The sequence below is a fragment of the Myotis nattereri genome, assembly GCF_964212035.1.
Source record: "Myotis nattereri genome assembly, chromosome: 1".
In the NCBI taxonomy this organism is placed as follows: domain Eukaryota; kingdom Metazoa; phylum Chordata; class Mammalia; order Chiroptera; family Vespertilionidae; genus Myotis; species Myotis nattereri.
The window spans coordinates 173,665,547-173,693,290 of NC_138075.1; the positions used below are offsets into that span (position 1 = coordinate 173,665,547).

General features: G+C 41.8%; 1 protein-coding gene across 1 annotated transcript in view; it reads right to left on the reverse strand.

The window, feature by feature from the left end:
• The window catches only part of AFF1 (ALF transcription elongation factor 1), a 192,651-nt gene that overhangs the window by 10,416 nt on the left and 154,491 nt on the right, over positions 1-27,744 (reverse strand). Inside the window, exons 9-13 of the mRNA XM_081097756.1 lie at positions 18,699-18,753; positions 18,539-18,576; positions 16,356-16,512; positions 9,596-10,534; positions 737-837 (exon numbers count right to left, since the gene is read on the reverse strand). Of these exons, the coding sequence (XP_080953882.1) occupies positions 737-837; positions 9,596-10,534; positions 16,356-16,512; positions 18,539-18,576; positions 18,699-18,753 (1,290 nt within the window). The remainder of the gene's footprint in view (positions 1-736; positions 838-9,595; positions 10,535-16,355; positions 16,513-18,538; positions 18,577-18,698; positions 18,754-27,744) is intronic.

Consider the following 27,744-nt stretch of genomic DNA (forward strand, 5'->3'; position numbering starts at 1 on the left):
ACATGAACCATGTAACTTAGTTGTTTAGTTAAAAGGACACAAGGCTGCTGACAAAAGACTAAGATATCACAAAGCGTGAAATCCATTTTTGTACAAGGCCACATTTCAGGGACTTTTCATGCCTTTTAAAAATCCAGTCCTATTTCTGACTGAGAAATGAAGTTATGTGACCCGTCTCTAAGCTTGCGGTCCTGACTTCTCCTAACAAGCCGTTCTGCATTAGCTACTCCCCAGCCTGTCCCTCTCTCTGACAGCAGGCAAGCCCAGCCTCCGCTTTCACATCTGACTCCTTGCTCTTGCAAATTCCTCCTACATGGGGACACCATGCACTGTGGTACCACATCATTTTGTGAAGTGATTTCTTGAACAAATCAGTCTAATAGTTACTTTTTGTGACTTTGGACAAGTCATTTTCTCTCTGTGTGCCTCAGTTTCCACTTCTACAAAATAGGGATAATAACAGCACCTTTCTTATTTTCAATGTAAAAATTCCTTTAGAAAGAAATTAATTCCAGGTTTTAAGGAAATTTTCTACTGTTGAAATATACTGGATAAACCCAAACTTGCTGCCCAATGAACTGTTAATTCCTAGAAGGTCCACATGACAAAAGCAGATTGAAACAAACTGGGCACATCATCAGAAGGAGCTGAACAAGTGTAGCACTCCATGCCTTCAGACATCAGACCCAAGGAGACTCACTTGCCTTCCTAGGCTTCTCCTAATCTCTATACTCACTTCGTCTTAGAAGCTTCTTTGTGGGAGGATGACGATGACTGTGATTTAACCTCTTTCTCCAGTCTGACTTTCTTGCTATCATGATCTCTCTCTGCTTCACCCTATGATTGTAATATAACAAAGTAAATTGTTACAAACATAACTGTACAGGCAAAATAGGAAAAAATATACAGCACAGGCAATGAGAATAATTAGACTGTTGGAGACATCTGTCTATACACACACAGCAACCTTCTCAGTATCTATACTGTGTGTGTGTGTTTTGGATGAGGGAGGTAGGCAATCTAGATCTGATATTAGTAACCTGTGGAGAGACCAGGCTTTGCACAAGGAAGGACTATTCTTCATACGCAGGAAGGGGAGGGTGTCTAAGTAATCCTATATAATAAAAGGCTAATATGCAAATCGACCAAACAGCAGAATGACTGGTTGCTATGACACGCGCTGACCACCAGGAGGCAGACACTCAATGCAGAAGCTGCCCCCTGGTGGTCAGTGTACTCCCACAGGGGGAGCGCCGCTCAGCCAGAAGCTGGGCTCAGATGGCAAGCACAGCAGCGGTGGCGGGAGCCTCTCCCGCCTCTGTGGCAGCGCTAAGACCTGGGGAGTGGGCCTAAGCCATCAGTCAGACATCCCTCAAGGGCTTCTGGACTGTGAGAGGGTGCAGGTGGGCTGAAGGACATCCTCCACCACCCGCCCCCCCCCCCCCCGCACAAATTTCATGCACCAGGCCTCTAGTAGCTAATAAGAATAGTAGTAGACTTCATTGTAGTAGACATATCATTGCTACTTTCCTAAATATAAAAGAATCAATAAAACATGCTGATTCACATCAAGTAACAACAGATAATTTTATGAGTAAGGTTTTTCCCCTTCTTTCAGAAGAACCCTCCACTTATCTACACTAATTTATTGGTCATAATAAAATTAGGAGTGGAGTACTAAAGCTTAGCTTTTCTTCTAATGAAAAAAACAAGTATATTGTTGAAAATGAAACAGGCTACAAAAATCCTGTCTAGATAGCTTATAGACAAAACCAGAAAGGCACAACAAATAAGAATAGCTGCTTTGGGATTCAGCTAACTTTCTCTTCCATTGATACCAGTTCTTTTATTATTATTAATTTTAAATCCTCACTGGAGGATATGTTTTTATTGATCTTTAAAGAGACAGAGGAAGGGAGGGAAGAGGGAGAGAGTGGGAGAAGGGGGGAGAAAGAGAGAAAAAGAGAGAGAAAGCATCGACAGGTTGCCTCCTTATGCGCCCCATACCTAGGTATGTGCCCTGACAGGAAATCGGACCTGCCACCTTTGGTATACGGGACAACATTCCAACTGAGCTGGCTAGTCAGGTAGATACCAATTTTTTGGTGTTTTGTTTTTTTTTTAAATATTGTCTTTATGTCTTTCTCTACATATATAGAGTCATATGTTTTTCAAGAACTTTGACAGAAAGTGAAGAATTGTAAATATAATTTTAGTGAGGGAAGAGTGATGAGAAGGGATATATAATTCCACCAAGTTAAGCACCTCAAAACATCCCTCTGTACCAACTAAAGCGTGAGATAACGAAACATTAAGAGAACAAAGAATTCTTTATGGCAAAAGTCTTCTATGTGCTTGTGCTCACCTGTCAACATGCACACCAACTTTAAAAAAAAGTCTACATGTCGATCCAATAGCTTCACGGTGGCCTCCTGCCCATGGTCTGGACTCAGGCAATGCCCCCTGGGAAGGAGCTACCACCTCTCGAGCAAGTGACAGTGAAGGATTGGTGCGAGCCCTTTAGATAATTGTGATGCGCATTTAGAAATAAACTCCTCCAACTGTCAGTTCACCGAGACAGGAATCTGGGACACCACAGTCAATCTAGGACAGGGGTGGGCAAACTTTTTGACTCAAGGGCCACAATGGGTTCTTAAACTGGACCAGAGGGCCGGAACAAAAGCATGGATGGAGTGTTTGTGTGAACTAATATAAATTCAAAGTAAACATCATTACATAAAAGGGTACGGTCTTTTTTTTCAATAGTTTTATTCATTTCAAACTGGCCGGATGGGCCGTAGTTTGCCCACGGCTGATCTAGGACAATCCCTTAAAAACCTGAAATCCTCCCTTAAAGGAAAAAAACATTCTTCAAATTCACCGACTGCAAGAAGCCCCCGTTTTCATCACTGTCTCTCTCCTGTTCGCTGACTTCCTCCAAGAAAAATGAATAAATTAAGATGCGTAGGCCCAAGCTCTGCCCAGACACTAAGAGCAGCCTGGCCCTGCTCCAAAGAAGGGAAGTAGCAAAAACACGCCCTCCTCCTGGCAGGCTGCATGCAGACAGATGTGGCGAGAGCGCTTCCATTCCCCTCCTCAGCCTCTCGGGAAAAACATGTACTTCTTGTCTCAAAATGGATCATTCCATGTTGCTTCTAAAGACACTTGTTTTTCACCTCTTGGTGTGCGCACAAGTGAGAACATCAAGAAGAAGGGGAGGCCTGGGCAGGGAGAACTTACTTCCCAGGGGAGGCTTGTGCCCCCGAGGCCATCAGTTCTGCACTGTCGGCCCAGCACGCTCCCACCCGACAGCCTGGCACCCAGGAGCACCTGACACAGCCGGTCTGAAGCCACAGTGACTTCGAAGACTTGGTGTAAAAAGAGAAATGTAACAATTTTCATTCAATGTTACAGTGGTGATATTTTGGATATATTTGATAAAATAAATTATTAAAACAATTTAACTGGTTTTCTTTCATGTGGATGCTAGAAAATTTTAGTTTACTTCTAGTGGGCTGTGCTGTTCTGTACACTTCTCTAGAGATAATATGCACACAGGGCTCTGAACTCCCAAAGAGCCAAAGCAACAGAGGAATTATAAAATGTACAGCTGAGATAACAAATCAGTTCCTCAGAAATATAACCTTTCATTAAAGAAGTATAAGGAGTTAAGATGTGACATAAAGAAGCACGTCCTAAAGGCACAACTGGAACAAGACAGGAAATTTCGCCCAGCTGTCCCCCAGGGGCCTTCAGCCTGGCCCGCAGAGCTCAGCTTTGCATAGCACGCAGGCCTCCACGCAACAGTTTGCAATGCTAACACCTGAGAGGCAGCCAAGGTTGGCAGAGAAAAAAAGAATAAGTTGGAAATGACTGGGTCAAGAGAGGACCCTGCTACCGTGGCACCCTTGCCATTACTTAACCTACTGCGTGCCCCAGGGGCTCTGCCTAGCGGGTTCTCTCGAGTTTTAGATTAAAGGCTGCAAAGCTGGCCTCGCAAGCAGTGCAAGAAGATGGAAAACTTATCTCTGGGGAAAATCACAGATATTGCTAAAATATCCAGATATTGTATGAGGTAGTAATGTATACTTTTTGCAATGGAAGGTTTTTCTAGGCACACAGAAATGACACACAGGATAAGTTTCCAAGGCAAACGTCCACACAGTTGCATCCTAACGAAAATATCAGACCCCAGACACAGAATGAGCATTAATTTTTGTTTATATGTTTTCCTGCTGCTTAGGACTTGCTAGTTATAACTATAAACCAAAGTGACAGGCCTTCTAAGCCAACGGTTGCCAACCTTTTGGACCTCGTGGACCACCAGTTGGCGACTGCTGTAAACCACATGAAATCAGATTCCTAGTGAGTCAATCCTCACAAACGGGTTGTTACAACTCTGGCGTGTACAATTCAAGAGAACAGCCCCCAAACAAGCAATCAGCAATATTGATTTTGAGGCCAGCATTAAGCTTCTCGGCCTTTTGACTAAGGTCAAGCTCAGTAGCAAGGCTAGCATTAACAACCGTGCCGGCACTTACTGGAACAATGTGCTTTACATTGGCATAAAGCAACTTAGCAGCTGATAATATTCTGTAAGCTGGTAGAGAGTAAGCCATTAAACCAAATCAAACTCCTACTGCTCGCTTCGCTTGTTTGCTGTAGTCGAGCCTGTGGGCCTGAGGTCAGTATTTCTGTCCACTGTGCACTTGGAACCTGTCTTCTTCTGCTCGGAACCGTCCCTGTGGCTGCCCCGGAGCGGGCACTCAGCGAGGATCTGTTCTCTGGCATGGCAGCTAGGTTTCGCAGCTGAGGTCCCAGGAGCAGGACGGCACTGCAACTTGAAGTGGACAGAGGTAGGAAGGGAGCCTTGCACTACTGGGAGGCAGGAAATGCAGACTTAAATTTCAAGAGTGGAAAACAGAAGGCAAGGAATTGTCGGGATTTTTCTAGATCAAGGAGCCATTGGAAAATGAGATGAGGGAGAAGAACGCTCTCGTAAAGGAAAAAGAAGTTTCCTCTGCCCTGTGGCTGAGCCCAGATCAGCCTCCATTTCAGGGATCCTGCCTGAGGTTGGGGTGGGAAGGCCTCCTCCCCAGAAGGATAAGTGTCTCGGTGGTGCTGCACCTAAAACAAAAGGAGGCTGCTGGCTGCCGACCTGGTCCGAACTGACTTGCTTGCTTTTCTTAACCTGTTGGGTCAGGCAGCCATGGATTAGCTGCCAAATGCTGCTCCACCCAGCACAGAGCAAAGGGCAAGAAAGAAGCCCATAAAAGGAAGAGCTGGGAATGTGAGACCAAGGTGGTTTCTGGAAGAGAATGCTGCAGGGCGGCCTGCTGCTTGCCCAACACCGGGCTCACCAGCAAGGTTCCTGCACGTAGCAGGGCAAGGAGGGTGGCTTTTTCAGAACTGACGTCAGTTCGGGCCACAGTGTTTCTAACAGGTGTTAGGAGAGTGTACTGAGAGCTTGGCTGTGGTGGGGAGAGATGAGGGGCATCTGAAAGAGAAACTGAAGTGGAGGAATGTGGGGTGGGGGTGGGAGGAGTACGGGGACAGCAAGGTGTGAGCAGTAGAGAGATAGAGCCAGGATGATATTATAACCACCAGAGTCAGTACACTGTTCTTGAACTATGACCTTGTGACTCTCTCCTAGAGCCTCCCCACTGGACACTGAAAGAGAAGAGAAATCTCTGGGCTGGAACCCGCATACCTGAGCTCCATGTCTACTTTGACTAAACAGCCACGTGATGTCGGAGCCTCTCTGGATCCCATCCATGTAAGGTACAGCTGGACAAGTGACCTGTAAGGTCTCAGCACTCAAATTCTAGGCCTGTCTTTTTCTCCCACAGGGAAGCAAAGGACCTTGGTAGCACTCGGGGCAGAGGAAGTGGAGAAGCAGCCTGCTGAGATATTTAAGTCCTTCTCTGGATGTGTCTCTGCAGGAGGTTCAACACAAAGATGACAAGCAAATGCCACGTCCACGTCAGCACCGAGAGAGGGCAGCTTACTGAGGAGACAGGCCTTGTGATCTCCGGGATAAGTACTACAGAAAAGGAAAATCAATCCACTTTCTTTCTTCTTTTTGGTGAGGGAATGCACAGGCATTAGAATGGCTTAACACAGTCTTAACATGCATATGGTTATAATGTTCTTTTCAGAGTAACTAACAAGCATGAAGAAATTAGATTGAAGTAGCTTCAGGAAATTGTAAGAAATGACTTTTCAAACCCTTGATTTTAAAAGATAACTGAGAACGTTGATCTGGAGAAACCACCAAAGAAAAGACAGTCAGAGCTTGGATAGAAGGGAAGGACTGACTGAACCAACAACCATCCTCAAGCAATAACAATGCACATTTCCCCACCACATCCCTTAACTTCCCTTCCCCAGGACTCAAAACCCGGACAAATGAGAGTGAAATTTGTTTCCAAAAACGTCAAAGCTTCTTGGTCAGTAAAGCAATATTTAGGAAAAAGGAAAAGACCTGAATAAATGTACCTCTCTGCTCTGTTATTTATCGAAATGACTATTAAGACAGTATAGCAATTTTTTTTTGAATGGCAATTTATAAAAAAAAACTGAATTAAATGAACTATTAGCTATAAAATGCCAGAACAAGGTCTAGCTCACACAGGGAGTTCCATGCATGCTCATGCATTTTTAGACACTGTCAATGGCACTGGCCTGTGTACTCAACTTCAATTTTCCTTCCAAACCTGGACTAACATAACCTTGGTTTAAAAATTATTTAGGCCAAAAAAAACCATTGTATTTTAAATTCTAAACTGTACTCGGATGATAAACGTCTGTAGTTTATGTAGAGAGCACTGTGTGTTCATGCCTATTAACCCTCACAATTTCCCACACTTTTCCTCATGAATTGTTTCTGACCTGCTCCTTTAAGGGAGTACCATTACACACACACAGAACCATGAGCACACGTGTACAGGTGCCACACCTGATGGCTTCATCACAGCTGTTAATCACCAGGAATTCTATGATTATCTTCCCATACTTCTAAGTCTAAAATGGCTTCAAGGGTCTGCTTACCCTCTGAAAAATATTTGCTAAATTTTGCACCAGGAGAGGAACAGACCCTAAACCTAAAGGGCCTTTAAATAAAGACACTAAAGTCCACAAACGTGAACCATCAGGCACACTGCCCCACTGCTCTCACTACATCCTCAGAGAGCTTTTTCTAGTGATTGCACTTAGAATGAAGAATATGAACAAGTCTCCACCAACCAAATTTGGGAAAAAGCGTCACGCTTAGAGAGGACAGCCCTGCCTCTGCCACGGGGCCCAGGCCACGGGAGCAGCCGATGCCCTGACCAAAGAGTCGGGATCCTGGCAGGACTGGGGGAGCCCGGCCCACACAGGGAAGGACCTGAGGTTAATGTTCAACATTAATCATACCTGGAAGGAAGCAAAACCAAATGACACACGATTCTCTGATCCTGAAATAAGTATACAGTGAGCTGATTTTTGTATGTTATTTATCCAAAAGCTTCTATGTTTTTAACTAGTGACATACTTAAAGCAAGGATTCCTGGTTGTCTAGAGCCATGACGTCTAAGCAAAGCACATGGAGGGATTTCTCCACCGAAAGAACTAGCTTTGTACAATGCTGGCCCTGAAGTAAGGCTCTGCTTCAGGGGTTCCTGGCCCCCTAGGCATTAGGATTAACTGAGAACTTAAAAACACCAGTGGGGGTGAGGGGTTTGAGGGTGGGCACCTGCCACCAGGCCTACAGGCTCCCCAGGTGATCGCAATGAGCAGCCAGGGTTTGGAACCACCGGTTCAGGACCTGGTCCCGTCACTGCCACAGCAGAGGCACTGTTCCCGGACAGAGCTCTCCGCTGCTGGCCTGGGCTTTAAAGAAGCACACGCCTGACTAAGATGAGGGTCATTATTTCTCCAGCCTCCCAACAGCATGATAAACGAGCTGCCCTCTCAGAGCTCAGCCAAGGGCTGCGCACGGCTCACAGCCTCAGCAGGATGAGCTGAGATCCCTTTCAGGGGCTGCGAGCAACAGTCCCAGATGTGCATGGAGTACAGACTGGGCTGAAAACCGTCTCGGGGAGCCTGCCACTTCCAACATGTTCACCTGTTAGTAAGCATTTTAGAAGTAATGCTTCTCACTCCAGCTAATGCAGAAAGTTAACGTTGAAAACCAGACAGCCCCTGGGGGGATAGGAGATAAAAAATTCCCCAGAAGGGGGAGGTAAATGAGTGTATTTTTGAAGTCTTTTCAGACATATTAAACACAGGTACTTTTCCTAGCCCACTCCTCCATCAGGTTTCACAGCTTTAACACACGTTGTTCTCGTGGTTCTTGGACATGAGAGAGAAGATGCCCTCTTCTCGCTGAAACAGCACCTCAATCAGCATGTGACCCCAGCCCACTCGGCCTGCCCACTCCAATCATTCGACACGGGTCTGACGAGACAGCCACCCCTACTACTTGTTAGAGTCATGTTATATTTTTAACTAGTGGAGTAATCGGCTGAATCACAGACAGGACAGCGGGCTGATGATAGCTGTGTCCTTTGTTATTCTTAGCTCAACTTGCACAACTGAGGAAGCAGCTCTGTGCAAAGAGTGTGCACCGTCTGACTCCTCGGCAGGAGAGCTGGCCTTCCCAGTGCCCCTCCCTCTGAACCTTGGGCAGGTTGGCATGGGAATGCCACTGGGGGAAACACTCACTTATCATACTTTCATCACCGAGAAGCAGCAAGAAGAACTATCAGGAGCTCAATGATTAAGAATAACGCAAGGAAGGAAACTGTCCAAAATAGTGTTATGTCCATGGAACTGAGGTTCTTAATGCAGAGATTGGTCCCCCCCCCTTTTTAAAAAAACAAAACAAAAACTATGTCATTCCTTAAGTGAAACTTCCAAAAACTGTAATAAAAAAATGAAATTGACAGATTTTTAATACTTTACAAGATACCATTCCAGCCTATATTATTCAACAGGATGTCCTAACTGCTTAATAAGCTCTAAAACCTTTTAAAAGAATGCCCTGCTTAGTAATAAGTCAATAGTGGAGGGCACAGAGTCTAAATCTGGTGTGTTCAAATTAATGAGGTATTATGTGGCCATGAGCTAAAATGTGGATATAATACCAGTATCAAAAAGGTCATACTACAGGAGCAAAATTTAGTGTATAGCAGTGTTTTCAGGAATTTGGAATACTAATTAACACTGCAATTCATGTAAGGTTTTAATTCTAGGGTAAAATCGAATGGGCCAAGTGGTAAATATCAATGTTATCAGAATAAATAAAAGAAGCACCCCCAAATGCTACATTATCCTAAAATGAGATATCCTTTCCAATGCCTGCCACCTCTTTTTGCAAACCAGTGAGACTGCTGAAGGGCTCTAGTGCCTGGTAATGCCCATCTGCAGAGTGGGAAGTACCCAGGTCTACAATGGAGGAGTAACTGGCTTAGGAGCAAAGCCTGGATCTAATCCGAGCAAACACTTCCGCATCTTCTAGACAACTCAGGGCTAGAGTCACGGGCCAGACAGCCCTAAGCGAACAGCAGGTACTGGCCACCCTGCAGGGGAAGGCCAGGCCCCCCGCACTCACCTTTCTCTTTTTGGCCAACTTGCTTGAGTTGTCGGAGCTTCTCTTCTCAGAATCCAGCTTCTTCCCTGCCGGTGGCTGCTTGTCCTCTGGTTTCTTCTGGCGACTCCCCTTCCCAGGTGGCTGGGGAACCCAAGAGAGGAGGTCCAGAGTTATCTTCACCACCAAGCTTTGCAGGGGAGGAGTGTCCCTGAGCGGGGAGAGCAGCTTGGTGTCTCTCAAAGGCACCTGAAGTTTGTCCTTCCCGGGGTCCTCCTGCACCACCACGGCCCGGCGACAGCCACTAGTCCTGCCACCACTGCCGCTGTCGTGCTTGGGGCCCTGGCTGTGAGTCAGGGGGACGAGGGCCAAGTGCTCAGGGCTCCTGTCCTCCACATTGTCCTTCGTGGGCTCAGGACCAGAGAGTGCCTTTGTGGGGGCCGGGGGCCCGCCCCTGTGCTTCTTCTTCTCACTGGGGGTGGGCACCGCTGGCTTAGGCTCTCTATCTCCAGCACGTGGCCTCCCTTTCGTCTTCACCTTGGGCTTGTCTTTGGAAGGCTGATCCTTGGAGCTATGGGGAAGTCCTGGCTCACTCTCCACCTGCAAACTGGCCCGAGAGTCCGCCGGGGCAGAGGCCTTGACAGGTTTTTTGGGTTGTTTGGTTCCAACGGTTTGCCTCTGCGGCAGCTCCTGTTGGGCAGGGGACTTCTGACAGCCCCTCTTGCCAGTGTGGGAGCCTTCGGGAGGGATCCGGGGGGCTCTGCCGGAGCTTTTAGGGGGAGGAGGATCTTTGGATTCTGAATGCTCGTGACTAGTGGTGCCACCGTCACCACCCTTCCCCTTCCCGTCTGGGTGCCGAAGTGGGGGCGCTGCACTCCCCAGGGCCTCTGGTGGCGCTGCCGGCTGGCTGACTTTGGTCAGCCAGTTATCTAGCTGCCATTTGTTTGTTGTAGGAGGCTCGGGCTAAAACAAGGAAAAAGAGAAAAGTGGTAACTGGCCAAAGATGATTAATTCTTCCCTGCGTTACCCAATACTACATCCTGCCATCCCAAACCTAAGAATTAAGGTCCTTTTTACCCTCCTCAAATTACAAGTCAAATTCTGTAACAATTGACTCTTCAGACAATTTTCCAAAGTTTTAATGCTACTGGAATTCTGCTTAGGTAGAGAGTGACCACTAAACGTTGACCAATGTAAACTATTGACAACTGCTGAGAAACCTCTGCTACATAAATATTCTGTTCTAATGGTAATTACAGTATTAATTTAAACAGAATTGACACATTTTTGGCTTGTAAACTATTCTATCAGAAAATAATAGGGAATAAAAAGAATCCTTTTCTTCAGCATTTTCAAAAAAGGCTAATTAACAAACTAAGTCTTGGTGATTATCTATGGGTTTCATACTTTATCCTTTCCTTGATATACTTTTCAACTAGAAATTACTTTTTTCAAAACTAGATATAATTTCTCATATTTACTTAAAAACATTATAAACATTTATCTGTGAAAGGTTTTCCCTGTATCACAGATACATGTTGATTTTCAAATTTGATTTACACCTTGATAGAAAGAGTCAGGTGAGGTCGCCCTGGCCGTGAAGCTCAGTTGGTTGACCATCGTCCCCTGCACTGAAAGGTCACAGGTTCAATTCCTGGTCAGGGCACATAGCCAGGTTGCAGGCTCAATGCCCAGTTGGGGCACATGCAGGAGGCAACCTAAATTGATTTTTTTTTTTCTCACATCAATGTTTCTCTCCCTCTCAAATCAATAAATAAAATACAGTATTTTTAAAAAAAGAGTCAAGTGAGGTCACATTAGATGAGCCTCATTCCCATTTGAAGTCTTTAAAAAAATCAAGCATTACATTCCTTGTTGTAGGCAATCTGAGCTGAAATACCACCTATTTTTCCACAGCACACAATTCAGAGCAATGAGATTTGACTGATTATCTATGAACTGATTTGACAAATAAACAGAAGTCCCTGACATCTGTTATCTCATAAATCTCTGTTGCTAACTGATGGTTAGTGCATCCTATTCTCTCTCTCCAGCTGGGTGTTAGATCTTATTAACAGAATGGCAGAGACCTCTGCATCTCCAAGTTCTACTATTATGTCTTACATATGGTGGTATACATTGAGATTTTAATTTGAACATTCCTATAGGTGTATTACTGTGCCCATAAATATGCCAAATAAAAATATTAATATCTAATAGAATGAGTAGCGATTATACTTTATTCTTAAAGGGAAGCACATCACTTCATGCTGCATGTTTTCCTTAAGATCCATCTGACAGGTGGTTTGTATGAATGCACCAGGAAGTTAAAAGAAAGATATTGCACATGGGATTTAACTGGCTCAATATGGATAAGGAGATCCATGTCCATAGGTGGACAATATTTTACAAGGAAGATTGCTAATGATTTTTCCAAGTGAAATATCCCAAATAATTCAACTCTATAAAAACATGTGAACTTAATACATGGAAGATAGGTGGATATAATGTAAAATCTTTTTGACCAGAAAAAAGTTAGGTAATGAAATAATCAGGTAGTTAGTTTGGACTAAGTGTGATTGAAACAGATTAGAAATGAAAGAAACTAGATAGGGCCGAACTTCAGCTGAAAGAAAGCTGCATAACTGCTCTTTTTCTGCTTACCCCATGTTGCTGCTTAGGATAACATACCTCCTTTACAGTTCCCAATACCTACATCAGCTCTACACCAAGGCTCACATTTGAGCAGGGAGGGAGGGAAGAAGGAAACTACTCTAATGTGCCAGGAATTTTGTCACATATAATCTACAACTGTATTCAGTACTCTAGAAAGACAGGATGACTGTTAAAGGTAGAGAAAAGATTAGCACACAATACCTGCTTGTCAAACACTAGTTCCTGCAAAGGCTTGAGGGTGTGGTAATACCAGTGGTTAGCTGGGGACAAGGCATGAGTCACTTGCCAATCATATCAGGAACCAAACCCTTTCTTGGGAAAGGTATGGCTAGATCTCAACAGGGCTATGTTTACAACTGCATTCCAGTCACCGACATGCTTGGTAGAAAAGTATATATGCAGGAACCAAAAAGAAAAGTTAATCCTGGTATAGATATCATCTGCCGCTTCTCCCCACAAACAGGACAGTATAGGATACATTTAGTAGTCCCTAAAGGAATGTCCTGGTTACAGAAATAAAACACATTTTCTTCTACTGTAGTCCTAAAATGCCCGGAAGGCGTATGGCCCAAATGCAGGGTAAAATTGAGCCACTGTGCCCAGATGGAGGGAAAAGGATAGGGACAATCCTTTCTGTATACCTACTTATAAAGACATAAAGATGTAAAGTGGACAGAATTTCTTCAAGATCAGACATTATTTAGCTATTGGGATGGGGGAAACTTTTACATAAGGGATCTATTAAAACTAGATTTAAAATGAATTTTAAGAATGTAAGTACTGGATAGGATCAAGGTTTGAGCTTTCATTTTTCCTCTGTCACTCCTTATGCCCCGCCTCCAGCCTCCCAGGGCTGGAGCAGCCCAAACACTGCACACTGGAAGTGAAAGAATGTGATCCATTTCATTCAGCATTTTAATACATGTTTCACCTCTCCTAACTTTTCAACTGGCAAAAGTTCATATATTTTAGAGTGAATTATGATTGTGAAAAGTTTTGAGCTATGTACAACAGATGCCTACTGTTCTAAGTAAAACATTCTAGTTGTGAGGGAGTATGCACCCAAAAATTAAAAGACAATGAAAAGCAAAGAAGGAAGGAGAGAAGCAGCATGGTGTAGTAGCAAATAAAAGGGCTTCAGAGCTAAAGGGCTATTGGTTTGAGTCTTTAGTGCTACACTATACTAGTAGGTGAAAAGAAAGCTACCAACCTTTTAGGGTTGAGGGAGCCTCACAGGCAATCACCCAAAGGTAGCTAACTACCAAAGAAATGGACAAAGAAGAGATTAGAAAACTAAGAAGATCCCTGAATAACGGAGAACAGAACAATTCTTTTCCCCTGAACTTCACTGAACCGGAAGAAGGTGCGGTGTCCCACACATTTTGTATTTTGATGCCCACTGTAAAGCAAACACTGCTTTTCTCCAAGTTCCCCACCAGCTCACTGGGCAGGCAGACAGCATCTCATATTCTCAAAAGGTTACTAAACTATTTCATTAAATGAACTTAAAACGGAGCCGTGAAAAGCAAAATTTTCAGCATTAAAAATAGAATTTAAAGAAGAGAAAGTAATAACTAGTAACTATGGCCTGTTATGTATGGAATTCGTTACTCTCAATACAAGAGATTTACAATAATGCAAGCATTTATTTTAGGAGGAAAGAAAAGTAGTTAAATACCTGGGGGAAAATTAAAGGTTTAAAATCTAGGCAAAGACAAACTATTTCTGGGGAAGCGCAACCTCAATATATAACATACAAATCATACCAAGGTTAGATTTGCATAGCAACCCCAAAGTACAAATATGGACCTATTTAGTAAGGTAATTAAAAAAAACAAAGTAGACTTTTTTCCATATGACATCGGTGGTGGAACCGCTGCAAAGATGCAAATTTTCGTGAAAACCCTTATGGAGAAGACCATCACTCTCAAGGTTAAACCCTGGGATACAACAGAAAATGTAAAGGCCAAGGTCCAGGGTAAGGAATTCTTCTCATCAGGAGATTGATCTTTGCTGGCAAACAACTGGAAGTGGACGTATTTGGTCTGCGTACAACATTCCAAAGGAGTCCACTCTTTTCCATGGCGGTGGTAAGAAAAGGAAGAATTCTTACACTACTCCCAAGAATGAGCATGCCAGAAAGAAGGTTAAGCTGCTGTCCTGACGTGCTATAAAAGGTGGATGGGCCCAACTGGGGCGTGGCTCAGTGGTTGAGCGTTGACCTATGAAGCAGGAAGACACGGTGCCATTCTTAGTCAGGGCATGCCTGGGCTGCAGGCTTGATCGAAAGGCAGCCGATCAATAATTCTCTCTCATCATTGACGTCACCCCCCCCCCCCCGCCCGTCTCCCTTCCTCTCTGAAAATGTGTGTGTGTGTGTGTGTGTGTTTTAAAAGGTGGATGAGAAAGGTCAAATCAGTCGCCTTCGTTGGGAGTGCCTTCAGGAATGTGTGCTGGAGTTTTTGTGGCCAGCCACGTTGACAGACATCATTGTGGCAAATGTCTGACCTATTGTTTCAACAAACCAAAAGACATCTAATTGAATGTGGGTGAATAAAAGACATGAACATTTTAATAAATAACTATAATAAGTAAGGGTGGGAACATTAATTTTTTAATCTAATACTCTCTAACTCTATTTCAGTAACCACTTGAGCATAAGACGTAATGGTTTCATTAAATCAAATACTAGATTAATCTTTCTTTAAAATTTCAACTATTCAGTTAAATCTGTGCCATTTCTACTTTATTTGAATCGAATTTTATTACTTAATTGAATTCTGTTCCTTCAGTAATGTAATGAACACACAGATTTTTCTTATTGAACAGATGAGACACAAAGCAAAGATCTTCTAAACATTAACATGAACAACCACGTAGTTTGTCTGCAGAGCATATTCAGTATCTTTTTCCCTGGGGCATAGAAAAATCACCTCAACAGTAATTAGATACGCAAGGAAACAAAGAGCCCCCAGAAACACAGAGAGCAGTTTCTAAAACCCGAAAGGCACTCCAAGTGCAGTTCATGCTGATCTATGTTTATGCACTCCAAAAAACATTTACTGAGCACTTACTCTGTGCCAGATACACACTCACATCTAACAAAAATGACACTCAGTAGCTTCCTCAGCCTCCCTTGCCCGCAGACACGGCTCTCGCCCCGTGACGTACAGACGGACTCGGTTAATGCTGCAGCGGAACTAACTGCCTTGCTTTCTAAACAGCAGACAGATACCGAGAACCTGAACACTTTCTTAATTAGAAAGTCTCATTTCTCAGAATTCCCATCTTAAATATGCAGACTCATTCTCTCTAGACAAACGGGTCTTCCAAAACTGCCTTCCCTTTCCACTACGTGTCCTTCTCCAGCATAATTTTTATATTGCTACTCCGAGTTTTGAAGGCATTTGGCAACCTCATTAGTTGTTACTAAATTTCTTGTGCGTGACAATCCAGGAGGCAACATAAATCCTCTAGAAACATGTGGTGTTTTCAACCTCATCTGTTTATCTTTACAATATTTCCCAGGGGGCAGCGATAGGCGAACGAACACAATAGTCCCTGTTTTGCATGGGGCAGAGGGCGCAGAAACACAGCCCTGGCAAAATCAAGTCGCCATCCATTTAATGCATGGCTTTTAGTGATTCAAAAATAGAACCTCTGATGACTTATTTCTAGTTCATGCTCCTGCCCTTTGCTAAAGCACACTGTCTCCTTTTGATTTCCTTAATTCATGCATTCCTGAAATTTCAAAAAGAAATCTCATTAATATTAAAACAGCAGCCCACTAAAAATGAGTTTTCTTTTCCAAGAGAAGGGAAAAGAAAAGGGTGTGCAAACATCCTTAATGAGGTGCTCTTCAAAACACACTAGCAACAACAGAGCAGAACCTATCGCTTTAAACAGAAGAGAAAAGACCTCTCTCCCAAACCTCCACCGCCAAATGTTTGGTAAGAACAAGAAAATAGAAACAGCCTGTTCGGCACCAGTAGGAGCAGGGAAGCACTGCCCCAGGGGACAGAGCCACTCAGGCTCCTGGTCTGGCCTACGGCGGACTCCAGCCCCCAATGCTGCCGTCGGGGACGGTCTCCTGGAGGGGACACGGTACCTCAGGAGCCGGAGTGTCCTGGGGCTCATTCTCCTCGCTGTCACTTGAGCTGCTCTCGCTCTCCGAGTCCGAGGAGCTGTCTGAGTCACTGGTGCTCTCTGACTCCGCACCACTGGAATGTGCTGAGGCCGCTGCTTCTGGAAGTGACTGCGGAGCGCTGCAAAGCAACCGAGAGATATCTGAAGGCACCACGCAAGGTGGATCCCCCTTTCTGCTCCTGTCCTGTTTTGCCCATTTTTCTGGTACTCAAAAGAAAGGGCCTCAATATTGCCTAACATTAGTCAATTACTATATCGTCCGGTTGAGAGAAAGGCCTACAATGACTCAAAAAATCAACAACAACAAAAAACACCTTAAAATAGCTCATCAGATGACAATGTAAAAGAGAAGCCTGTGGAATTTTCCTTCTGAAAGCATTTCAAGCTAAACTAATTTAACGTAGATGCTTGGTGCTTTATGTCAGGGGTTGATAAACTATGGCCAGAATGGCTGCTTGTTTTTCTAAATAAAGTTTTATTGGAACACATCCACACCCATTATTTTCTGTATTGTCTGTCTGCTTTTATACTGTAAAAGCAGAGCTGACTAGCTTAAACACAGACTGTATGGCCCAAAGCCTAAGATATGTAGATAGATAGATATAAATATATAAACATCTATCTATAGATAGATATATATCCCAAACAAGTTCATTTATGAAAGAACAGCCAATACATTAAAATCTCTCTACTGTCTAGATGAGAACTAACTGTATGATAGCCAAAGACTACTAAATATATATGGTTTTCCTTTGGAAAGTGACTTCAAAAGCAAGCACGACACATTCGGGCAGAATTATGAAGTAGGCCATTTTTTATAAGTGGTTTAGGATGACCTCCAAATATCAGCTGAAGGAGAGACTAACTACTGCAAGTTTTACGAATAGGACAATAGCTCTGGGTCAATGAGAAAACACTGCTGGGCATTATACAGAATTTCAAAGCATATCTTAAAACTTGCAGTTTTAATGGAATTAGCCAAAGCAATAAATCAATATTTATACTCGTGAAAGCCTCCAAATCTACCTAAAACATCAAATAAATTTATTAAATAAAATTATATTAAAGCAGAATTTAAAAATTATAACCAATAAAACAAATGAGGTCATTTTAAAGCAAACACACTATTCTATGACAATTTCCTCAGAAAAAATGTGGTCAGGTTTGTGATCATTTTCACACTGGGAGCTGAAGAGCTTAAGCCATAGAGGATCAGAATGAGATATACACTTTGTGTTATTTCTGCCTCTGATTTATCCCCACTTTGTTTTTTTCTATTTTCTTTTCCTCCTCTTTTAAGTTAGGCTAGTTTGTCATATTTTATGAGTCATTATAAGCCACTAGAAATTACTGAACAAAATGAAATATAAATAAATGAGCAGAGCTTATGACTCTAAGACCTTGCAAAATTATATGAGCTTCCTCCACACTAACCATCACGTCACACATATGCGAGGAAGGTTTCTATTGCTGAACCTGTCTCTGAATGGATGACCACATCTCAAGGGAGTAAAACAGCTACAGTGTAATTTAACTCTTCCCTGTCCGTGGAGGTCAGGTATTGGCATATTAAATTATTAAATTCAATACCAGAGGTGGTTTAGTTTCCATTTCCAAAAATTAAAGCATGATGTTTTCTAAAATATAGCCAAGTTGTTTCCAAAATGAAAACAGTGCCATTTTCCACCTCACTAAAATGCACTGCAGGCCATTTTAAAAAGCCACAGAAACAATTAGAAAATTCATGACTAAGAAAACAGCCACCACAGAAAATTTGGCTTTATAATTTTTGAAAATACAGCAAATCTGTCACTTTCATAGAAACACTGGGCTCTTTGGCATAACTTTTCAAATACTGGTTACATAATACTGAGGAAAGTGATTCAGGCTTATTTTAAACTCTCAAAAATTTTTTTCTCCGACACTGATGGTTTAGGTGGGGGTAGGGTTCTTTCCCTTTATAGAGTTAACCACCTCTCTAAGGCTGATTGAAGCTTCCAAAATATTACACAGGTACTTTCTTTTAGCTGTGATACTCCATCTCCTTCCCCATGAAGAAGTTATGAAAGTGCTAAGGCTGTAATGCTCCCACTCAGTAGAAAACTGCGAACACTGGTGTAGAGGGGAGAAACCCGCACACGGTACCTTGGCGGTGCAGATGTGGAAGGAGGCTTCTCCGGGGCCTAGGCATTCACAACAAGGGGGAGAAGGGTGAGGAAAAGAAAAAAGACAGGTTAGGGTAAGCAGGTCAGAAAAGTCAGACAGATGTAAAAGGACTCCAGATTACGGGATACACACAACTTACTTGCTCGCTCTCACTGTCCTCACTGTCACTGAGCTGGAGGTCATCTTCAAGCATGCTGGAAGGGGCGGGGCACAGACAGGGCGATTTACAATGACTTCAAACAACTCCTTTATCATATAAGTAGAAAATATGCTGACTGATTAAAATGGGGGTGGGATAGGTTTTATTTATTCCTCCAATACTTATTTCATGGAAATGTAAGTTTTACAGTCATAACACAAAGTAGTTCAGTCCAAGCTCCTTACTATCTCAAAATGGAATCCTTCCCAGGTCTGAGCATTAAAGGCAGAACTCCAAGAGACAGGGAGTTGTTGCCAGCCCCATATGGTTGGTAGGTAGATAAGTAGGTAGGATGGAAGGAAGGGAGGAAGGAAGGTAGGAGGAAGGGAGGGAGAGAGGAGAAAGAAAGACAGGATACATTTAAATTATTTCCTTCTATATTCTCTAACAACTAGAATAAATGATCAACCATTAAATGAGTTAATAGTAGATTAATGAATATTTGCAGATGAATGCTTAAAACAGTGCTATAAAAAGTACTATATATGGAGCCCTGGCCAGTGTGGCTTAGTTGGTTGGAGCATCATTCCGTGCACCAAAAGGTGGTTGGTTTGATTCCTAGCGGGGCACATACCCAGGTTGCTGGTTAGATCCCCATTCAAGATGCGTACGGGAGGCAACCAGTCAATGTGATGGTTCTCTCTCACATTGACGTCTCTCTGTCTCTCTCTCCCTTCATCTCTCTACAATCAATGAAAACAAAAACTACTTTAAAAAGAACTATATCTGAATTAAATAAATGCAGAGTAAGATGTATGAAGCTATCAAGTCAACAGTCACCCAAGAGTGCCCTCATCCTACATTTTTGTCCAAAGGCCATTATTAATATTGAACTCTATTGTTCATGCACACAAAAAGATTCTTTTTCGTTTGCTTGAACAATGATCAGTGGAAAGAGTAGTAATACAAATAATATCATAGACAGCTATCATTCTGATAAACATAAAAACTCAGCTCACTTCCTCAGTTATATTAATATTCATCTCTAGGCAGTGTGGTTTATGATGAACCTGCATATTGAAAGTGAACAGTTTCCAATCTGTACATTTACACAAATCTTAACCCCTTTTTATTTCTTCCCCTTTACCTTCTTCCATGGAGATGCCCAAACGTCGAAGGAATGAATCAGTAAAAGCTCCCTCTACTTCTTCCACCCAATTTATGAGCATGACTTTTGAGGAAATGTTATAGTGAAAAACAAAAGCAAAAAAAACCCCAAGTCTGCCTGAGTATTATTTATGCTCCAAAAAGCAAATTATATTAGAGATTACAATACTTCAGTATTTCTAAAAATACCTCTTCAATAATCTCACCAACAATTTTTATTTTGGGAATCCTTGCTATAATCACTGTATTTCCTAATGAAAACAAATGCTAAAACTTGGCTCTTTCATACTGACCACCTACATGCAACACTGTAATTCTTGCCAAGGAAGCCTTTCACCACCAAATGTACTAACAACATCCTGTGATAAGTTTCTAAAACAACATGAAAACTGTTAACTTGTAAATAGAGATCTCACTCAATATTTATCTAAAGGAAGCTAAATTCCTATGTTAGCCAGGCTAGACACCACAGCCCTCAGATGTAGGACTTGGCAGTAGCAATCATAATGGTATATAAGAAAAAGTTATTCAACAGGTATATTCCTGAATGGTGGCTTGGCTAGGGTACACACAAGCAAAAAATAAGAGACCTATCTCTGGAATAAATGTAAGGAAAAAAACTGACAAATTATATTCAATATTAACCATCAACAACAAAACCACAGTTAATGAATCTCTTTGTTTCTTAGTCACTGGGTTTATTTTGTATAAAACTGATTTGTCTTAATTCCCTGAAACGTCAATGACCATGTAATCCAACCATGCTTCCTGCTGTGAGCAGAGGACTCAATACCCTGTCAGTTGTTTGCCTCGCTACTGAATGCCCAGCTTCCATGAATATATTCTAGAGTCAATCAGAAAGTATGTATGATATACTGAGTCAGAAAGTATATGTTATGACTTTCAGCTCTGCTTGTTGTTAAGGAATAAAAGGGACCATAAAAAGATGCTGTTCCAGACTCTGAAATTACCCCCTTCAGAGTGTTAAGTAGATAATGGCAAAACAAGCCTGCAGATACAAAACTTGTTCAGGACCTAAGTGTGGAGGGACAGTGACCACTGAGGGAAGATTGCTAAAGGTATCTCCAAAGAAACACTCATTCAAAAAGCAATGATAAACTAGTAAGATTAAACAAGATCTATCAATTACTAGGGATTTACACATGGCATTTCATTTAATCAAAATTCACATGTATAATTTATCTGACATGAGAATCAGCACACATAGCATACTGTCAGCATCTGCCAACTCAGCCAAGAGTAATCAAAGAATCTTCCAGAAACCACATTTACATCACCAGAGATGGGTAGCTTAACATAAGAAGCATGCTTTTAAGTAAGGGGAAGAAAAATAATTTCTAAAGTTTTGATAACAAACAGGTATTACATCTCCAGTAAGAAAAAAAGTTACTTAAAAACCATTAACTAGAAAATTAATCACAAATGCCATTGTGATTAAAAAAAAATCTATATAGTTGGGGGAAATGTAACCCGACAACAGGTAAAGGTTTTATTTTTAGGAGATAAGGGAAAAATTCAAAGAAATCAGCTGCTAAAGCCCCTACTTGTCCCACAATTATATCTGACACCTAGAATATTAGTATACCATCCTATACTATACTTCACAAATTATATGTGAAAGAACTGGTCACTGAATGTGAAGAATGGCAAAATTTATTACATCACATCTGGGTGAGCACCTTTATACCCATTAAAAAGAATCAAATCTCTTAGAACCAATCCCATTCACATCAATAAAATCTGGGTCAAGCCCCAAAGGATGTACTCAACTATAAGGTTTTCTGGGGCAGGATCAAGTCATTTGTACTTTCATAACTTCTATATCTAGAATCTGGCAGGCTGGCTATCTAAAAAGCTGGCTGCATGAATGAGTAACAGTACCACAGACTGCACCTCCACTGTGATCAGGACTACAGGCACTCCCTTTACCCACAACCCTGTGGGCTGACTCTGATCCCCTCACAGTCCAAGGATGAAGAACCAGCTTGGAGCTGCCACTGAAAAGGTCATGAAGCTGGTACATGCTGGAGACAGGAAGCAAAAGTGATTCCATTGGGTCCAATCCCCTTGCTCTAACTCATGTAGAACCCAACAGCTAGAAAAACTAATGCACTGATGCAATGAAATCTAAGTTCTGGTGCCAACAGAGAGAAGAGTTCGATTTACAAGAAAAGAATTATCAAAAAAGAGAGAAAGGATTTTCCTCCCTGGCTGCTTGAAGATCAACCTCCACCATGAACAACAAAGTAACTATCCGGACCAGGAAACTCACGACCAACAGACTATTTCAGTGGAAACAAATGGTCATCAGTGTCCTTCACCCTGGGAAGGCTACAGTACCCGACAGAAATTCGGGGAAAATTGGCCAAAATGTACAAGACCACAGCAGATGTCATCTTTGTGTTTCGATTCAGAACCCATTTTGGTGGTGGGGAGACAACTGGCTTTGGCACGATTCATGATTCCTTAAACAAAGAAAAATGAACCTAAATACAGACTTGCAAGACATGACAACAGAAGGAGAGAAGATTCTTCAGGGACTTTATCTGTGGTGAGGTTTTTCATGAGGATTAATAAATTAAGAACCTTTATGAAAAAAAGGACAAATTAGTAAAATAACTATCTTGTTGGAATAAAAGAAATATGCTGTTTTTCCTTTATGAAAATCAATAAACTGTAAACCTTACATACTTTTTAAACTGGTCAAATAACTACTGCAATTTCACTTTCAACCTCTAAGACAAAGCAGTTATTTCAGAGCACACAGCACCATACGGCCTATCTTGGCACCGTTCAAAAGAGGCCAAGTGCTCAGGTAGCGCACCTCTTTGAACTACCGCGTAGGCTTAACCACTACTGGTTAGGTAAACTTTTGACTTAGAGGTTACAATCCTCAAACCCCTTGCACAAACGCATCCTTCTGGCAGTTGTTTCTGCAAAGCTCAGACCAAGCACAGGTTCTGGCAGGCACGCTTCAGTGACTCAGTGCAATTGTGACTGTGAAGACACACCAGACAAGCCTTTATTCCCTTTCTATTCCTAAGACTGGGCTTGCCAAAGAGTTCACCGCCAATATTCTGTAACATCTCAATTCCAACCCCAAAAACTTAAATAAACTAACTTCTTGGCTAAACTTTTCCTATGATCAGGCCCTACATTTTATTTGGGAAAGAGCAAGTGAAAGCAAGCTCAGCAATTAATAAGTTACAACCCTGGTATTAGGTGCCTGAATGGTATGTAAAGTAATGCTTTTCAGCACTGCTAATGAGCATGTAAGAATGTATAAAATTGCACAAACCTAAAACTGATTTGGGGACAGAACAAGCAATAGATTGCAGGGAGAAAGAGGTTAGGCACCAAGTAGATACATAATTCCCCAAATTTTTCAATTCAATCAGGCTTTGATTCCTTTTTTTTATAAAGGGCAGAAACAAGGACTACAAATGCTTTGTACAAGATGATGGGAGGCTACAAATTATGAAGAGGACTCCACATACAATAAATGAAAAAATAAAAAAGCAGATCTTAAGCAGTTGTGACAACATATAAAGGGGAACTCTCCTAAGGGCGAGAGTAGTTGGCAGAATTCAAATTCATGGAGAGATGGTTTGTGGGAGATTATGGACTAATCAGATAGAGGGGAAAGTGACTCAGCACATGATTTAATACAGTAATTCAGCTTATTATGGTTGATAAGTAAAAACTGTTGTCAGAGGTATAAGAGAGTATTCAAACTCGCTGATGAAATGATGATCATCTGAGATCAAATAAGGATGAGAAAAAGCCTAAGAGTATAAATGAGGGAAAACGTGAAGTTAAAAAATAAGATTAAATCAGTAAGTATGACAAATAAGACACTAGTGCAAGGGTGGCATATGGGATGACTAGAAACAAAATCTAGAAAGATTATTGCTGAAAATCATGTTTATTAAACATTGCTCAGGTATTTAATCAAGTTTATGTATAATAATTTTCCTTCCACATTTATTCTGGGTACTTACTATTATATGCCAAGCCCTACTCAAGATTCCAAGCATACAAAATCCCTGCTCTTGAGGCACTTACAAGTCTAGAGCAGCGATTTTTAGCAGGTGTGCCACAAAATTTTTTTAAAACAGGTAATATCTGATTGTGTAGTCAGGAGCACTGACCTCTTGTCCCTTATATTATCAGATTTTTTTTTAAAAGGCCAACACAATAGCTATCCAGTGTGAATGAATCAAAATTATACCTTTGGGGTGGGGGGAGTCAGATCAGCAAAAATATATATTTTTTAGTGTGCCCCAGAATTTTAATAACTAGTTTATATGTGCCATGAGATGAAAAAGGCTGAAAATTGCTGGTGTAGAGGAAGGAGATAAACAGCTTATCCTTTTTCAATGGAGGGGAACAAAAGTACAAAAAAGAAAAGATAGATATGGGTTGCTTTTCTCCATGGGTAGTTAGGGAAGACAGTTGATAAGGGGATGGCATCCAAGGAAAGACCTGAGAGGAGGAGGGATTGGGGGAAAGTAATCAGAATATAGAAAACAGCAAGGAGTCAAAAGTGGCCAGAATGGAAAGTGTACTTGTGTAATAGGGGGGTGGAGGGGAGGGCAAAGGGTTGGTTATGGAGGGTCTTGGCAGGGAGAAGAAGTGGGGGGTGGGGAGGAGAAAGGGAGGGAGGGAATATGAAATCTCACGGAAGTAAACCATACCTTGTTTACAGCCCAGTATCCCAGAGTGGGTGGGATGCACAAATTAGTTTAGGCCTAACAGATTCTTAGAAATTTAAAACATTTTTTATTCAATCATTCAATCTATTGTTTAAATTAGTCTAGGGTCACTTAGTAAATTAGCAGTTATGATTAAAAGTGAAACTTAAATTGACACTTAAGGGCTCCTTTAAACCAAGTCTTGCATATGAAATGAACCACTTTAAAGTAGTCACTTCCAATAAGAATTATTTTCTGATGTTTTCAAATGTCTTACAGCCTGCAGCATAAATTATCAAGCCCCTTTAAAGGTGGCAAGCATTTTCTGCCTCCCTCTCACCATTCAGGCTCCAGATCAAATGTCACCTCCTCTGAGAGCCCTTTCCTGATCTCCCTCCCAGAAGTATCACCAACATCCAAGGAAACTCCTCCCCCACGCCGGTCACTATCACATCACCAAGTTTGTATTACATGCCACCCTCCTTTAGTTACAAGACGTGAAAGACAAGAATATTGTCTTATTGGTCATTGTTTCCCCAAATACCTAAAGCAGCACTAGGTACCCAGCCTGTGTTTGATAATTATGCACTGAATGGAGAATGGCAATTTTTTTTTAATATATATTTTATTGATTTTTCACAGAGAGGAAGGGAGAGAGATAGAAAGTTAGAAACATCGATGAGAGAGAAACATCGATCAGCTGCCTCCTGCACATCTCCCACTGGGGATGTGCCCGCAACCCAGGTACATTCCCTTGACCGGAATCGAACCTGGGACCTTTCAGTCCGCAGGCCGACGCTCTATCCACTGAGCCAAACCGGTTTTGGCAAAGAATGGCAATTTTTGAAAGTATATCCAAGTCACCTGGAGCCAAGCCCAGAGAATCCTATATAATAAAAGTGTAATATGCAAATCAATTGAACAGCAGAATGAACGGTCACTATGACACACACTGACCACCAGGGGGCAGACACTCAATGCAGGAGCTGCCCCTTGGTGGTCAGTGTGCACCCACAGAAGGAGCGCTGCTCAACCAGAAGCTGGGCTCATGGCTGGCGAGCGCAGTGGAGGTGGCGGGAGCCTCTTCCGCCACCTCCACTGCAGGCAGGTGGTAAGGAGTGGGGGGTCCTGGACCGCGAGAGGGCGCAGGCCAGGTTGAGGATCCCCGCCCCCCCCATGCACAAATCTTGTGCACTGGGACTCTAGTAGTTTATATAACTGAAGTCAAAGGCACGTTAAAGAATGATGAGAAGACTTTCTTTTGTAGGACACACACAGGTTCATTTACTTAACACTTACCTATTATACAAAATTATTATTTTCCATTTTATTTGACCTTTGGTCTTAGACCAAGCATAGTGGTAGATATTATCCTAAAGGGGTGCTCCCAGAGTAGTACAAGCCAGAGCTGCATCATTTGAAAGTATAGCTCCAAGGTGAACACTCTGAAGAGGATGATCCATCCAGCTCCTTAGCAGTATTTTTATAATTGTTTAAAAGAGGCTTCGTTACATAGCCTTCAACATTATGCCTTCAACATTACTCAAGTTTCAAGCATGAACTCATATACAATATTAAATCAAACATTGTCCTGCAAGAGATCCTAGATTATTATCTAGTAAAGTTTAAAGTTGAAGAGTTAAACTGACTATTCCAAGAGTCTATAATCCTACAGTAAGCTAGTCGCAGCATAGTGTGGATGGGGGAAAAAGGTGATTCTACAATTGGGAGTTGTAGTGTTTTCTAAATGTTGGTTTAACATGCCCTAGTGACTATAATTCTGAAATAAGCAGCTTTAAAAAAAGACATTGCACAGGATGATTCTTTTTGTTTGCTCCCATTTACGAACAGAAATCTTCAATACTCAATCCTACAAATTCTCATTTCCTGACAGCATAGCTAACATTAACATATTTAAAAGAAAAGCTACCTGCCTTATTCTCTTTTATTTTACACCCCTAACTCTCCTAACAAATCACTTCCCAGTATATCTAGGTTACTAACACAGTTCTGAACAGCAGTAACCCTGGATCCTCAATCATCTGATCAGATAAGCTGAGGGTGAAAACAAGGTGTATCCTTTTCTAGGAACACCTGGTATTGAGTACTGAGCATTATTAGAACGGGGTCTCCACTTACACTCTGTGATGCTGAAGGTTGAATGTAGAACTACCAATGTGTGACTGATAGCACAAATGCTTGTTTCTTGTTTACGGGAGACGGGTGTGATCTCAGTGACAAATAATTCACAAGCTTTGCACATTAGATGATTTCTAATCACTTCTTCCATAATATTTATCAGCAAATAGCACTCTACATTACAGCTGCCTTTAAAATAAAGGATCCAGGCAAAACACTTTCATATAATATAAGCTAACATTTAAAGATAAGACAAAAAGAAATATCTTAAAAAGGAGAGTTATGAACAATTTCCTTAGGCTAAATATAATTTAAATGAGCTGGTCCAAGTAAGTCACTTCTTCAGACTAAATTTTAGGACATTTCAGCAGACATGTGTCCTGATGTGATCATTTTATATTATAATAAACTGAAATAACGGGGCTTCCTTAATCCTTTGCCAACATTTAGTTTCAAAACCAATAATGTTTTGAATATAAAAGTTGAAAACTCGGGCTCATTTAAAAAGGTATCAGGCTCTTCTCAGCCTTTATTATCTTTGTACCATTTCTCATCATCAAACTTTCAAGATGATCCCAATGCCAGTCTTTTTTTTTTCCTTCTTCTTCTTCCAATCCCAGTCTTTAAGTCTAGATACTGCATTTTCCTTGTTTCAAAGAAACTTTCCATGTATGTAAATAAAACTGCAAACTGCTTATAACGGCTAAGTTCTGTCTCTTGGTCTAAATAAGCAGTGACGATTTCTGAGAGAGATACAAGAAAAGTAAAGGAGGGAACTTTCTAGTAAGGACTTGACAATTTCAGGGCAGGGATGGGAAGGGAGAAGAAAGTTAGCCACAATAATATCTGGAGACTGCTTTATAGTTTCTTACACATTAACAGATTATCCCTTCTGAAAGGCTGGCAAAAGAATTGATACCCGTAAACTGTATCTGGCTGCACAGAAAGGGAACTGTCCCCAATCATATAAAGGATCTAATAACTGTATAAAAAAGGAAAGACGTACTTTCCCCTGAGAACTGCAC